Source organism: Glandiceps talaboti, chromosome 5 (assembly GCF_964340395.1).
Source record: "Glandiceps talaboti chromosome 5, keGlaTala1.1, whole genome shotgun sequence".
In the NCBI taxonomy this organism is placed as follows: Eukaryota; Metazoa; Hemichordata; class Enteropneusta; family Spengelidae; genus Glandiceps; species Glandiceps talaboti.
Genome location: NC_135553.1, coordinates 5,139,091 through 5,155,306, shown reverse-complemented (window position 1 = coordinate 5,155,306; position 16,216 = coordinate 5,139,091). Strand labels below are relative to the sequence as shown.

Sequence of the window (16,216 nt, the reverse complement as noted above, 5' to 3'; positions counted from 1 at the left end):
GGAATGTTTTTCTAAGATAGAGCTGAAACCACCTTTGTCATTTTTTCCACCGAATCCCCAAAGTACATTTGTTTTCCTATGGTGGTCATTTGACGTCACCATACCCCCCCCCCCCCATATGTCAGGTTTGCATCATTCAAGGTGAACTTAATTTTTTTTGGACAAACTGTACTGATGGAGAAATGTACTTTTAAACCAGTCAACTAAAAAATTATTTTATCCAGTTTTTGATTTATATAGTAATAAATATACAAAAAAGGATGATGTATGTAAGGTAAGTATAACTCAAAGTAAATATGTCTTTTTTGTTAAATGTACTTGTCAAGTTCACCATTCATCTGAAAACAACTTATTTTATCCCCTTTTAAGTATGGCAACACACGGGATATCACGTGTAAAGTATTTACGATTGTCATCACTCGTAGTGTAGGATCTAACGTTGCTTGTCAGATGCATTTTTTTCACCGTCAGTCAGCCAAAAACAATGTGCTAGTACTTTATGATGATACAAAACGAAGGATAAAAAACTCTGTCTGATCCACATTACTCTATAAATGAATCTTGTTGTCATACCTACTACTTTTTCACCAGTCAACCGAACACAGCCTATGTATTCTATACTCCAATATAAGGAGTGATTTAGTTGTCTGTGTGCGCTTGACTTCACCGAAGAAATAATTCACTCAAATTTCGAAACACGCGCCGATATGCCAGCTGTCTTGGTATTGACGACACAGATAGACAATTTTTTCACGATTGGATAGGGAAACACAATGCATAGATTTCCCCATATTGTTCGAAGGCTTGCAATGACTGGGTTACGGTGTAGCTGTGGGATCATCGTGTTTGAAGGCTTGCAATGACTGGGTTACGGTGTAGTTGTGGGATCACCGTGTTTGAAGGCTTGCAATGACGGGGGTGTAGCTGTGGGATCATCGTATATCGTGTTCAAAAACTAGCAATGACCTAGTGTAGTTGTGGAATCATCGTGATTAAGCTCGCTATTAAAATGGAATTAAAGGACTCGTTTTTATTAATCGTCAGGGGCTCTTTTCGGTACATTAACCCTTTCTGTATGGCTTTACACCTTTAAGCCATGAAAAAAAAAAACAATTCGAATATTTCCCCATGATTTCTCGATATAACTGAGGCTTAACCTACGTCCTTCAGTCAATATATCTCCAAACAACGTCGCCACAGTATACCTGATGTGGCACAGATTTGTTCGATTTTTCTCACAAGGACGGGTACAGCATTGTCCTACATGCTCACGATGTCACCTTTTACGTCATCTGTCGCTGATTCCTCATTGTGTTTGCGGTTTTATAGATATATTTGTCGGCACCAGTGGACCGTGTGACCATTTTGGTGCCAAACAATCACTTTATAAACATACATAATATGAAGGAAGCTTTCACTATTATGTGTTCTATTGAGAAAGAAGACAGCGGACAGTCTTAATGGATCTATTAAATGTTGAACGATAATAGAAATCGTGAGGAGAATCTCGATAAATGTTCTTTCAAAAGTTCACGATTGTCGTTTTTATTCATCCTAGTTAACCCATTTCCATTGATCCTCCACATCATAGTGTGGTATAATATTATATGTATCACATAATGTAGTAAAATTGATGTATTCGGAAACAGTGGCTCAGTGTCACAAATTTGCGACATTGCCAACTACGTTTTGCTCGTCGTCATTAGATTTATATACGATCTGTTTCTAGATTAAGTCGTTCACTCATCACGAGATCTTGAGCCAGATCAAGCAAAATCTTGACTTTGTAATACGTACGTGTTTTTTATCTTCCCTCTTCCATTCTCTCTCTCTCTCTCTCTCTCTCTCTCTCTCTCTCTCTCTCTCTCTCTCTCTCTCTCTCTCTCTCTCTCTCTCTCTCTCTCTCTCTCTCTCTCTCTCTCTCTCTCTCTCTCTCCATCCATCTCGTTACGCCTTCGATTCCCAATGATTTGAAAACAGTTTGCAATGCCAGATTTTGGCATTTCCGTATCGAAAGCAGACACGGTTTATCATCGTTCTCAAAGCGCTTCCACCACAATTACCGTATCAACAAGCTAGGGTTGACGTCATAGTGCTATATTTATATCCTGAAAGGCCTGGGCCTGAACATAAAAATGATAGCTTTGATTTGATAGCGTCCCTATAACCAGGAACGGTCTACGACATTACGCATGATGCCACCAGTTGGATTGTTATAATTAGTTCATCCCACAACCCCTACCCCCACCGCATTTTCACATCTCAGAATTTAGTGAGGGCTCAAGGGGGCGCTTTATATTGAGAAGCTGATGAGGTCATTGTGTGCCACATTGTAGTTGACATTCTGTGTTGGCTGAACTTTAAAAGGTACGAGTCGGTGCATTTTTCAAAGAAACCGACTGTATTGAAACAAGAAGCCGATGTCATGTACATTACCAAACAAATATATCGTCTATCACAGCAAACAAAATAGAGAGACTGCCCAAGTTCAACCGTTGCCATAACGACGGCAAATGGCAAAAATGAACTGGAGAAAAGTTCAAGGAAAATTACACGCTTGCTTGACGGTTTCATCTAGTTCGTTCTGCGTCGCTTAAGATACAGGGTAGTTATGTTCTTTTTATCAAGTTAAGTACTCAATATTGCCGTCAATGTGACGTTTGTTTGTTGGTCCAATAACTTTATATCTCTGCCCACACCGTCTACTTTCATGACTTAGTAGTTAAACGGTTCGGTCACAGAGTAATGTTCAGCTATCAGAATCCATTATTTCAACGTCGAAGTTTCCCCAGTGTATTATCCAGACTTTGAACAATGAGGCATTTCTGTCACGGTACAGACAAATAATGATATTAATTGCAACATGTACAGATTGAACTTTGCCATAGACCCGACACTTACATCTATTTGTATTTCGAAATCGAAGTTTGCGTGTGGACGCGAAATTTCCCTTGGCAACTTTCATCTCCAGGTAGTGCAGGTGTCCCCTTTATAAAAAAAAAAACTTTCAGAAAGATGAACATGAATATAGAATCGTGAACGCGAAGATAAGCAAGATTTTGTCACTTATCTTGTTTATCAGGTGCAATAGTGTGACAACAAAAACAAAGTACTTGTGTTAATTCAGGGACACGAACTTGAACTCAAAACCCAGGTAGGCGAGGGATTTGATCAAACGAAGACGCATTGCACATAAATGATTTACGATGTGACGTGTGCGATGGCAATACTACATGCTGTCTTGTGGTAACTATGCGATAGTGTTCTAACAGGCAAGAATGCTTATGTGTAATCATTTGACCGCCCCATCAGCTTCAGAAAAAAAGAACTTTTCACTTATAGCTCGACCACCATCGTAAACTTTTCCACCCGTTGTCAAGTTTTGCATCTTTTAACTTTTCGCCCTTTCTCCCGTTATTTGCCCGTACTCTACAACCTTCTATGCAGACTGAAAGTCGGTCACGCCAAAGAACAGATACTCCGTTACCAGATCAACTGCAAAAATGCATAGACTATATACATCGCATAAAAAGTGACCAAAGTAGCAAACATGAGAAAGTTAACACTGCACTTTTCCTGTAAAGAAGAAAGAATGCATGAAATGCTGTAGTAAATTTAGAATGTCGCATCTGGGGTTATACTAATATTAGAAGTCACATCCGTACGTGACGTTGTAAGAATTTGTGACACGCTTCTTCTTCATGCTTCGTTGCTCACAGACGATTTCGGGCGGAAAGCGGGTGTAAAAGTTTTAGCCCACTTTGAAGAACACCGTGCCTGAAGAAAGTTTTCCCGCCCTTTTCACTTTCGGACATGTTTGCGGTCTGAAAATAGATCCACAAGAGGATATAAAAGTGTCTCTCCTTTTTCGACTTATTGAAGTCTGGGTTCTTTTATGCTTTATAGCTCTCGAAGTAGAAGAAGTCCAAACACTGAATCATGCGTTGTTCTCTATTATGTTCGTATGCAACCCACCTGCGCAATGGGTCAATCCCCCTGAACCGGAAGTCGGGTCCTTCGAGTAGACAAAAGCCTACCTATCTCGGTGATACGGGTAATTTCCCGTGTGATACACCACGTAAGTCTGTTTATTTTTCTCGCGAAATCCCATAATGGAAACATAGTACAAAAGGGGCTGCTTATGAACTCCACTGTTTAAATTTGCGACTACCTGAGCTGTGCCGGTCATTTCAAGTACAGTCGCCATGGCGTTCAGGACGGATTGCATACGCTGCAGTAGCTCACTTCTTCTAGTGAAGCTCTTAATGGCCACCGCCCTGTCTATTATTGTCTGTTCAGCATCTTCGTGCCCAAGAGTTCATATATATAACTGTGCCAGATTTATGCGTCTTCGCAAAAAGGCTGCTTCTTGCAAGTTTACGTATGCTGTACCGGAGTTGTCGGACGGGACTTGTCCTTCCCAGGACGACCTGACTCTTGCGTATTTGGAAGTGGCTCAGTTGACGAAAAAATACGAAGAACTGGAAGAGAAAATTGGCGTACTTTCAACGAAAGAAGCAGACCTGGAAAAAGATAAACCTCAAATTCAAGTTAGTCCACAGGTAAATATTCGTATGCAAAAAGATGGACATGGGGGTAGCAGCGTTGCCGGGGGACACAGCGGAGGGTTGGTCTCCGCCCCTCAGACTACCACGGAGGACGATGAAAGAGTGACTATCACCATCACGGCAAGTCTTGCGACGGACTCAAATACGGACAGTGAGGTAAAAACAGATAACAAGCGACAAACTTTCAGGAATAGGAAAGCACGGTCCACTTCAGAGACTAGTTGTCACAGTGACATCATTATTGATAGCGTAAGAGTTTCACGAGGCTCGGAACATAGATCGACCGTCTCGAAAACATCCGACGATGACCCGGCTTCGGAGAATTTTGTCAAAGTTAGTAGTACGTATAATGCGGAGGTGGACTACCTAAGAGAAGAAAACAAGGTTCTGGAGACGACGGTTTCCCGTCTACAAGAACGTTTGGACAAGCTTGAGTCGACGTTTGAAGAATTGTTGGCAGCAAAAACTTGAGTACCTAATGACATTAACGTTGCCTTTACACTTTGTGGTCTAATCTCTGGCGCTAACTTGTGGACGTAGTTACATAATGGACGTGGTGTACTTTACTGTTCATAAAATCATGTGAAATGGGAGAGAAATCTTTTACCCAAACTACAAAAGTGAACTCTGGAGAAAGGGGACTGCTTGTCTGTATTTGAACTATTAAGACCTGTCACCTACAAAAAATACACTCGCACAGAACAAAAGACTGTCGTGATCGGTCTTGTATTAGCTGACAGCATGGGACCAGCAAAATGAAAGACAGTTTCCGAGCGACTTTACTCATTTTTCTTGTTTTTCGCACTTTAGCAAACAAGCACTCCGGGTGACTGAGATAAGAATTGAGAGGTCGGATGGCTCGAAACAAATATATTTCATGAAGTTGGACTTTGAAAGCAGCCGAACGTCCTTGGAAGCGACACATCAGACAAGTTATGAGAATTTAAATGAAATGTACATATGTTTATTAGAGCATAGCCTTTATGACTGTCGTTTTTCAATAGAGAAGCCATTTTCACCAAAATGTAAACTTTTACTATGAAATGTACATAGCTGTCTTTCAAATATCTCAATTGTTTAACCGCTAATTATTCTTTAATCTTTTAATTAAATGTTAATTCCTAAAAGAGCAGAGGAAGGATTTTTGTCGTGTGTCATTCACTTGTTGATCCGATAAGGCTCACCTGTACAACGGAAGATCAAGGGTGGGTGTCAAAATACTATCTTAGATCATGCGTATCTAAGCAACGCTCGACAGCCTAGCTTAAAACATATTATCCGTTGATATCATGCATCCCTACCGATAAGCTACATGGTTAAAGATACAATGCGATAGAATGACCTCACAAAAAAATAAAGCAACCAAGAGCATATGCTAGTATAAAGGTCGATCTAGTTATTATCAAAATAACTCCAAAGTAGGCCTCTCTCTCGTACGTATGTACGGATCGCAATGCCGAAAATGGACCGCTCTGATATGAAAAACGTTCAGACGATAAATTAATTTCATTTGGATATCTTATCGGAAACTTATTGAATTCCAAGTTAGGATAGTGTCAATGTGCTGATTAGGACCACACAGAAGGTGTCGACGATAAGGAACTCCACAAACAACTGATTAAACTCCCATTGGAGTGCGTTAAATCCCAATATTGTATATTTGTCATTCAGAAGAATCAACGCAAAAGAGCACTCATCACAGAGTATCTGTCAAATTTACTGTAACAGTTAAACTGAGGATCATACACGGCTTCTTGGTCAGGTACAGTGAGTCATTCATTTGTCACCAACCTAAAAATAGTTCCTCTTTGTATGACGCCCAATGGCTTTTGTGGGCACAAGCTCCAGGTACTCATACGGACTTTGTGAGAGCAAACCGGGTCTAGTCGATCCCCCCAATCAGTGTCTCATCAAAGTACGTATATACATATTGCAGTCCCCTGGTTGACCCTCAACGACGCAACGTAGTGTAGTTTTATCAATAACAGCATTGTCTATGTTTACACCGAAATGAAAACTATCGGTTCATGCTTTTTGAAGCGTGTTTTGAAACTCCTTTTGTTTTTTTCCCTCCCGTACCTGTAGAACTACAGCGGCCTTGTTGAAGTTGCATGACCTTACTGACCCTAGCAATAAAAAAGTCTTTTATGTTCTGCCAAGAACTATACCAGCAAGATAAATAACCCCTGTTTAGTTGCTCGTCGCAAGTACGAACAGACCTCAAGAACTGAGACACGGTGCATTTCAATTTATAGCATAATGGGATGAAAGAAGCTACTGTTACCGTCCCTGTGGTGTTACCAACATGTCATTACGAGTCAATTGTCTCCTTACACAGGATTCTTAATCTTTTGTTCCCACTTGTCTCGGTTTTTCTCAGGCGCATTTGAAAAACAACATCTACTGTAGACTTATAAATCTAAGCCTTGAAACACATTGTTTTTGAAAGAAACATATTACGAAGATACCATAAGAGAACTTGAAGATACAGTGAGCGTTATCCCCGAGCAAGGACAGACTATGAACTTGAAACTAGTATTGCTATCGTACCAAGGACAAGGTTTATATAAGCTTAATCTTGACTTTGATATATCTTTATTAAAATAAGGTTTGAAGAGAAAAGGGATTATCGTAACTGATAATAGTATATATGTTAAAAATTCCTCTACAAATGGTTTCATTGCTGTCGTTACGTTTACCTGAATTTACAGTTTCATACAATTAAACCAACACCCCAATAAAAAGTTATGAGAAAACAAGTTTTGTTAGAACACATAACTGTTACAGATCGGAATCATGTCTTCCAGGCAAAGCAAAATCTCCCCTATCCCTCCATGTTCCATGACACGACCCCCCTGGTAAAGAACAAAAAAAGGAGAAAAATGGTCACAATTTGTAGAGAGGGTCTTGTCGGTGACTGTGAGAATGTGTTTACTGTAGCTCAGTGTTGGCTGGTGGATTTGAAGGGTATTGATGACATGTACAGAATCAATGGAAGAATGGCGCAGTGGGGCCTCAAGTAACCCTGAATTGATACCTTTTTATTTGGGGATTTTACATTCATAGAAAACCGTATCTTATTTGTCTGGTTTCGGTCCAGTGCACGAACCTTGAACATCGTCAACACCGTAACCAAGTTGTACACTATGATGATTGAATATGTACGTTACCGTGAACCCCTACCAAATTTTGACAACGTTGCAAAAGTTTTAGCACCAGCCTAACTATCCTCCTGAGAAATGGACAAATGGTAATCTTTCCTTGGTATTCTTCATCAATTGCCAATCTTTATAACTGCTTCACACGGTTATTTATCATTCTCATTATTATATAATATTTATTTAATTATTATTATCATTTATACCGTTACTACCATTAACCAGCAACTTGGGATGGCATAGTGATCTACAGTAGCTCTATTATATTCAAAGTCAAGTGCGACTCAAATGTTGTCATAGAACTACGATTACGATGGGGGGGGGGTACGATGGGAGGGGGGGGTAGTTATTTAAGCCTATGTATGATATACATTTGAGAAGAAAATGTCATTTCATACAACATTTGAAATGAGGGCAAATTCGCATTGGCAGACTGAGAGAGAGAGAGAGAGAGAGAGAGAGAGAGAGAGAGAGAGAGAGAGAGAGAGAGAGAGAGAGAGAGAGAGAGAGAGAGAGAGAGAGAGAGAGAGAGAGAGAGAGAGAGAGAGAGAGAGATATGCAGGTAGACAGACAGACAGACAGACAGACAGACAGACAGACAGACAGACAGACAGACAGACAAATTGGGGAGTCGATAAACGGTTGACCTGAAATCTGGTTTCGTCGAAAGTGGATGTCTACATTGGACAATGAGTGTGGGGCAAATGGGGGTATCAATGTTCCATTAACTATGGGGTCGAAAGCTGGCTTGTTACCTATACCTTTCTGTGCTGGACCGCTAGATATCAAATATTGACCTCATTCGCTCAAATAAAATTAATATTTTATAATGCTGGATAGTGAGCTATCTGAGGACGGATGTTCCACCTTACATTTGAGAACAGTATTAAACCGGACGTTGGCAGTCGTTCGTTTTCACCTGCTTCAATCAAACATCACTTATACGCTAGCCACACACTTTCTGACAACCAAATTGGAACGCTTCGTCTGCCTCAGTGTATTCTATTCAATGAACGGGCTCCGGGTATAACATGTATAACGGCTCGACAAGCACAAAACGACGCTTCGCTTTAGAAAGTCCCAACGGCATTTATGGTTTAAATTTGTCGAACAATTCATCACGCACAACCCCAATCTCACACTGACAATAGTTCAACCAATTGCTTTCTATTACAACGTTGTAATGTTAGTCGGGCGCTATTTGCTACTCGTAACCGCAGAATGTATATGTACCATTCAGTCGAAATAGGCACATAAAACACGTGTAAAGCGGAGAGTTCTTTCTCCAGTTGACTTCGGACCACGTTTCTTATTACATGCTCTGAAGTGGGTCTCTGATCTTTTTCTTAATACATGATGACAAATGCCAGACGTTGACTGCAAATAGGCACGCATTATTACCATCACACAGCTAGTACCAAGCCAGGATAATCTCCAGATTTGTTTTATTGTGGTTCTTGTTTGTCTGTTTAAATGTTGACTTGTTGACCCGTAATAATACACAAGACTAAAATGTATTATATTGAAAATATTTATTCAATTGAAAGAAAGTGTTCCGGTTCATCGAACATTTCAGAAAGGTGTCCTTTTTTTCGTTTGAGAATATACACAATTTAATCCTTTGTGTTAGCTCGACTTTTTTTTAATTAAGCGAACTTTCTGTAGTCTTTGAACAAGGTACCGACATCAAACAATTTCGACAAACACCAAAAGAATATACGTCAACTGGCGCTGATGACTCGGCTGGAAAAAGTCCAACGAATATCCAATGAGTTGTCTTTACATCAATAATAACTAATTTAAAAACCTAAATATTATATGTTTGTTATATGTTTCCTCTGTAAACCTTTAATTTAGATTAAATACATAATTATTAATAACTAAATCGGCGAAAAAGTAAAGGAAACAACATGTCGGCAGTGAAATTACACGAAATTTCTAAATTCTCAAGCATTCACAACTGAGATATGGAAATCATCGTTATAACAATTATTTACAACCGTTACGTTTAAATGCGATTCAAGTTCAAGTAGGCGTACAAAGTTTACGTAAATACAGAGTGCAAGACAAGCTGTCAAGGTAGCACTCACCCTTGAACTTCAATTTTGCTAAGTAACTTAGATAAGTATCATAAACTTCGGCAACAAGATCAAAGACATGGAAAACTGTGCCCCGTTTTACATCGGGTTAAAGTACCGTTTATTGCTGAAAAACACTTGAAATGGGTCCGGGTTTGATTGAATCGCCGACAAATTTGCCGAACACTCATTCCCTACATTCGATTAATTTACTAATGAAAAAAAGAGTTTATGTCAGTATGCTTATTTCACTTTGTCCGAAGTCGGATCTGTTTTGCGGCTGACCCAAAAGGCTAATTGACGACCTCCCCGTTATTGCCTTTGGTCTGAAACCGACAAATACATTATTGAAATGAACACTAATGAAACCCGGGAACAAAGACCGATTGTGGAAATCTACAAATTCATACAAATTGGTTTGATGAGAAGCGGAGAGGGACGAGCCAACTGTGAAAAGAAAATTTTGATGACGAAAACCCTGAAATAAATGGTGTGACTCGAAGGCAAAATTGGACGCAGCAGGGCATGAAAGGTCAAATTATATGAAACTAAATTGTTTTCTCTTCTCATACAGATTTTTAGTCAATAAAGTAAACAAGCAGTCCCCCTTTTTGTTGTATAGGTTTTGTGTACCAGGCATTAACCCCTTTTCAAGTTGTATGCCTTTCGTGTAGTACACACAGGAGGAGTTGTCCCGTTTTGGGGAGTGGACCACCGTACCAACGCTGTCAAATTTCGGATAATGCTTCTCTGTCGAGTCACTCTGCCCTTCTTTATCTAAACTTGAATTATGTCAAAGAAGGTCTTACAATTATGCTTGAAAAGTGGTTGTATAGGCAAAGTTCCGATACAAGGTCGGTTTCATGATATTAAAAAGAAACCTCTCCGTGTTTGACTGAACTCGCCAAATATTAGTCGGCTATTTTTATATTAACATTTACTTGGCAATGTATTCTGACGACCTTCTAGGCGGGATTTATACAGCTCGACACAGTCGGTCAAATTATTGCGCCGGAAATTAGTATTTCCTTTAAATGACATGTGACATTTCTGTTTTAACCGAGAAAAAAATTTGCAGCACGTACAGCTGAAAGTATACTGATGTATGTAAAGAAAAAAGAAAAAAAAGGAAAGTTGTAAACCTTCAAATAATTCACTACCGCATGTCATCACTTTTGAAACTGTCACTTTGCGAGGAAAGGTTTCATCAGATTTGTAAAAAAAAAAACTGTTTGAACACTTCCTCGGGCGAGATGCTCAACAGATATATACGTCAGAATGCAGTGTTTGTCAGTTCGCATGATTTCTGGCTATAGCTGTTGCCAAGAGACCACTGTGAAATGTAGGAAAGAATTCCTTCATCTTGTGTTACTCGACAAACACCACAGTATAGCTTTCTACCAGGATTAAGCTGGTGTCGGTAGTCTGCCTATGTAAATTAGCTTCCAAATCGTCACCTTTCGCTATTGTACTCAAACCATTGTAATCCTACAACACTGATGACCATGGAACTCGGTATAAGGTGAGATACCTCTATGGCACAACACACCGTGGACTCCCTACAAGTTATAGTCAAAATATCAACGCTATCATATTCGGAAACATTCCACCACAGAGTTTTTTCTTTGTTTTCCTATTTCAAATTAGTTTTTTTTTTTTTTTTTTTTTTTTAAATACCGTATATATTTCGACTACCATTTACCTAAGCTTCGTCTGCATCCACAATTGTCTTTGCTTTCTGGTTCCAGTGGAGATTATCTAAAGCTGAAAACAAACTAAACAGATTTGTTGTTTTTAATCACAAAGCTTACTGGAAAGCCATGTAAAAACAGAGATTTTGTTCACTCTGTGGTTTTTTTGAATTCATTGCTACCCGGACTGGCCACTAATGGAGACTCTCAATTGATTTGGGATCAATCATCTAGTTTCATTTTATCTCATTATCATATGAGTAACAGGATAGGTTTTGGGTTAATTTTTTTAAAAATAAAAGTTATTGTGAAACGGTTTCATTTAATTTATGCACATTTTAGACAGTCAACATCATGCATTAAACTTTGGTTTAGTAACTGCACACTTGAAAATTTGGGGTCACCAACAGTAAAATGCAATAACTTGCTGATAACCCTCTAGCAATCATTCTAAATAGTATGTCACATTTACAATCCTTCAAAGTAATGGTTCCCATGGTTTCAATCTAAACTTTCAGTATCCTTGGTTTTCCTCCAAAAGCAAATATCACTACCTGCTTTATTAAATTTTGGTATGATTGACATTCACAAAAAAGGTCACTCAAATCGTTCTCACCTACTATAACCAGACAAAATGTCATTTGGGTGAAAACACAATGGTTTGTTGACAGCGTAAATTTCAACAGACTAAACACAATACATGGTCCCATGGTTTGCGTTTCTGCTTTTCTCTGAACAAACAGCTAACCAAAATAAACTGTGAGATATGGCATTACAGTGTCTCCCCCTACTTCCTTAGCTAAAGAAGGTAGGTACACTTCTCAGTGACAAAGTCACTTTGCAGTCAGGGACTAATGTCGTTCTACCACTCCCCTTTCAACTGTGCAACAACTTGTACACTTTTTAGAAGTTTGTCAAAAATAAACCGCCACCTAGCAACTGTGTGTAATTCAATACCCATTCTTTCACCATGGTGCAAATTTTTTATGCTTTCACAAATTTTGTTAAATCTTGCCACACAAATAGTTATGTCTCCAAACAGTGTGGGGCTACATATAGCTCCCTTCCATGGTGCACAATTTTTTTTCTTCATCTTTTGAGAATGTATCAAAATCTTCATGTTACCTTGCCTTGCAGTGTAGGACCACACATAGCTCGGTAACCTACCCAGCCTTTCAACTGTCACAGTGCAATATATTTCAGCTGTCTTGAATACTGCCAAAATATTGATAGAAAAACAGTGTAGTCATCTCACCCACCCACCCAACATAGGATTACATGGCAAGGGCTCTACCCCTCCCAACCATGGTGCAAAATATTTCATCTTTCTACATTTTTTGTCAAAATCTTTATAGAAAAATAGAATCAATCCACCTAGCTGTGTCACAATGTGCACAAAATTCATCTATCTTAATTTTAACAAAAGTTTGAACAGAAAATTTAGCAATTTTTACTGAAGTCAAAACAGTGTCATAATTCATTTAATTAAACTGAGTTCCTAATCTGACCAATTTTTAGTACCAAAGTAAAAATCTGTGAAATTCTGACATTCACTTTAGCCTAAATTTTGATCATTTTTTTTTTTTTTTTTTTTTACAATTTTTTTGTTCAGTCTTCACTGAAAATAAACCTTGGTGTATTTACCTGAAATTGAGGTAATGACAAGCAACAATACCACAAGTACCCATCTGTCTAAAATTTTGAAAAAGTTGAGGAAATTAAACCAGAGGTCAACAAATTGAGGGTTTTTTATGTCACCAACACTAAAATCAGATGAAAATCAGTGCCCAGAAATAAAACCGAGCTAATTATATACTTAAGTATTGTTTGTTGCAAGTATGACCTTTCGGTGACCCCTAGGCGTGGTGCAAAGTACGGTATGCAAGATAACAATAGTAAATCTGGCTTATCTGGTGTCTGTGTTGTATTTCATTTGGCATTCATGACCTTTCACCCCTGTTGTTCCCCAAATTGTCATCTGCCAGTCAAAAGTCATAAATTCACCAAACTATTCTAAAAGTTGATAGATATTATTATTTGTAATACTAATTCTGTTGTGAAATCAAATTTTTAAGAAGTACCGATGAAAACGGTCTGTATGTGCATGCAGGCATAAATTTGCATAAATTTACAAAAAAAGGCTACTGTGAGATAGAAATATCTATTTTTTTCTTCTTTTCTTCTTTTTCAGTTTGCATAGTACTGAATAACCATTTTATTTCCCATATCACCTTCGTACTTCCTGAAATAAATAATAAAAGATAACATATTTTGAAAAAATATCCATATCAAAGTGTTGTGAAATACTGCAATGTCATAAACAAATCACTCATTATAGTTGCAAAGTCTACAAAGTCTTCACTGATTGGCCAGATTTTCAATTTGCTTATTCAAAATGATCATGACAACCAATCAGCTTTTCTGTCATGGATGTGTGTCACTCATGCCTGTCATTTTTGCAGTTTGTCTACACACCACCGGCAACTTAACCTGACGGCAGACAAGCAAACATGACATTGAATAGACTACTAAACCAATTTGCCCACCTGCAAACTGACAAATCAGTAATTATTTTGCAGCTCAGTGAAGTTATGGGCACAATAAATGCTACAGAATTTTTGATTCCAGCAAACACAAAGCTTGTCAATCTTACTAGAGGTATGGTAATTACCCACTTAAAACTGAGACAAACAAGATAAAACCAACTATTTTATAGGCAGTCTGTCCAACCAAATATTTCAGTTGCTCAATCCATAAGTAAACAACATGCAATCTAACAAAATGTTTTGCACTAATGTGTCTAAGGTGAGAATCAGTAAAAACAGACCCTGTAGTCCACTGCAAATATAGACATATTGAACAGTAACACTCGAGGAAAGCACAAGACTGCATAGCATAATGGGAATATCTATGAACTGGGTATTCACAAATCTATGACTTAACCTCTCATGACTTACCTCTTTTCGTAAGTGTTCATTCTTTTTCTCATCCTCATCTATCTGCTCTTTCCCATCCTTATCGACACGTTTATTTTCATCATCTTCCCTTACTGCATTTTCAATCTGCTTAACATCAGCATCAAACTTTTTGACAGCATCTTCAACATTGTCGTCCATAACAACATCTTCATCTGGACGATTGTTTGCTTTCATAACATTCTCAAGATGCTCTTCAAACATTTTTCTCTCCATATCCTCAATATTTTCAAGTTTCTTTTCTTCATCTCTTATTTCAGCATTATCATCATTATTAACATCATCAGGAAATTCTCGTTTGTCCCTCTTAATTTCATCATTATCTCTGTTGTTGTGGTTGTTTTCTTCTCTCTCCTCATTCCTGTGTCCGTGCTCCTCCCTCTTCCTTCTTTCCTTGGAATCCAAAACTCTAGCTTCTTCATGCTTTATCTCATTTTCCATGTGTTCCTGTGCTTTCTCTTCCTTGTTATCCTTTCCATCATCCCCTCCATGATGGTTGTACTCCTTCTGGCCATGATTCCCTTCTTGTTCCGATATCTTTCCATCCACTTCTAGAATATCTCGTGGATGTGGTTGTTTTGGTATACCTTGAACTCCAGCATTATGTAAACCCTGATTTACAGCTTGCTGGATTAGATCTGCTTGTGGTAGTTTAATTTCATGCGGTTGCTGTTCTTGATGCTGTACCTGTTGCTGTTCTTGATGTTGTACCTGTTGGTGCTGTTGTTGCTGTAGAGGCTGATCCAAAGCATCATTTCTCAAATTCCCATTCTGTGTGTCAGCTTGAGGGACTTGCATGTCTTTCTTTGCGGCAGCTAGATCTGCAACAAGTTGCTGTGCATCTGCTAACATCTTCTTAGCTGCTTCTTCACCAACAATAGGTACTGCAGGCTTCTGTTGCTCATTATTGGGTTGTTGCTGTTGTGGATCAAAGCCTTGTTGCTGTGGTACCACATTTCTTAGATTATTTACATTCTGTGCTGGATCGTCTATATTTGCTTGATTGTCTGGGTCCACTGCACGAGCTTGTACATGTTGTTGTTGCTGAGCAACGACATCACCAGCACCGGCCTCCACATCAATATGCTGACCTTCGTCAGCTTTTGGGAGATTCTCCATGGATTCACCGTGTTGTTTTTTCAACTCCTCAATAACCTCCTGTTGCTGTTCAATAACTTTCTCTTGAATGTCTTGTTTCTCCTTTAGTTCATCAATCATCTTCTGCTGTTCTTCATGTTTCTGGTCTTGTTCCTTCACTTTCAACTCTACTTTTTCTTCCAGGCGTTTATGAGCCTCATCCTCCCCCTCCTCATCATCACCTTTCTCCATCATACCTTGATCATCTGGTCCAATGTCTCCTCTCCCTTGGATATCTTCTACTTCTTTTACTATCACTTCTTCCTTGGCATCACCAACATCAATGACTTTTTCTTGAATCTCATCTTCTCCTGTGTCTTTATCTTTTAAAAAAAAATTAACCAAAAACATTACCAAATCTACTTATTTTCCTTTATGTATTTCAGAGTCTAAAAAAGTGAATATTTTGATTATGATTTTGTGAATTGTTTGTATTCGATATTTTTTTTAGATAATACATTCATATTTTTTTTTTCAGAGAGACAAGCCATATTTGTGTCAAATCCACCATTGCATAGTAGAGATGCAATTGTAAAAGAAAGGAAAGTGATGACCAGAACCCTTACCCTGGAGGAGGGGGTGGGGGCCAAAACTCATTCCTGTACCATT

At 38.6% G+C, this 16,216-nt stretch overlaps 1 protein-coding gene across 2 annotated transcripts in view; it reads right to left on the bottom strand.

The window, feature by feature from the left end:
• Positions 1-9,283: 9,283 nt before the first annotated feature.
• LOC144435109 (uncharacterized) overlaps positions 9,284-16,216 on the bottom strand; it is a 39,424-nt gene continuing 32,491 nt past the window's right edge. For both annotated transcript variants that reach the window (XM_078123668.1, XM_078123669.1), the window contains 2 exons: positions 14,453-15,930; positions 9,284-13,737 (listed from right to left, as the gene is read on the bottom strand). In XM_078123668.1, the coding sequence (XP_077979794.1) occupies positions 13,723-13,737; positions 14,453-15,930 (1,493 nt within the window). In that variant the 3' untranslated portion in view covers positions 9,284-13,722. The remainder of the gene's footprint in view (positions 13,738-14,452; positions 15,931-16,216) is intronic.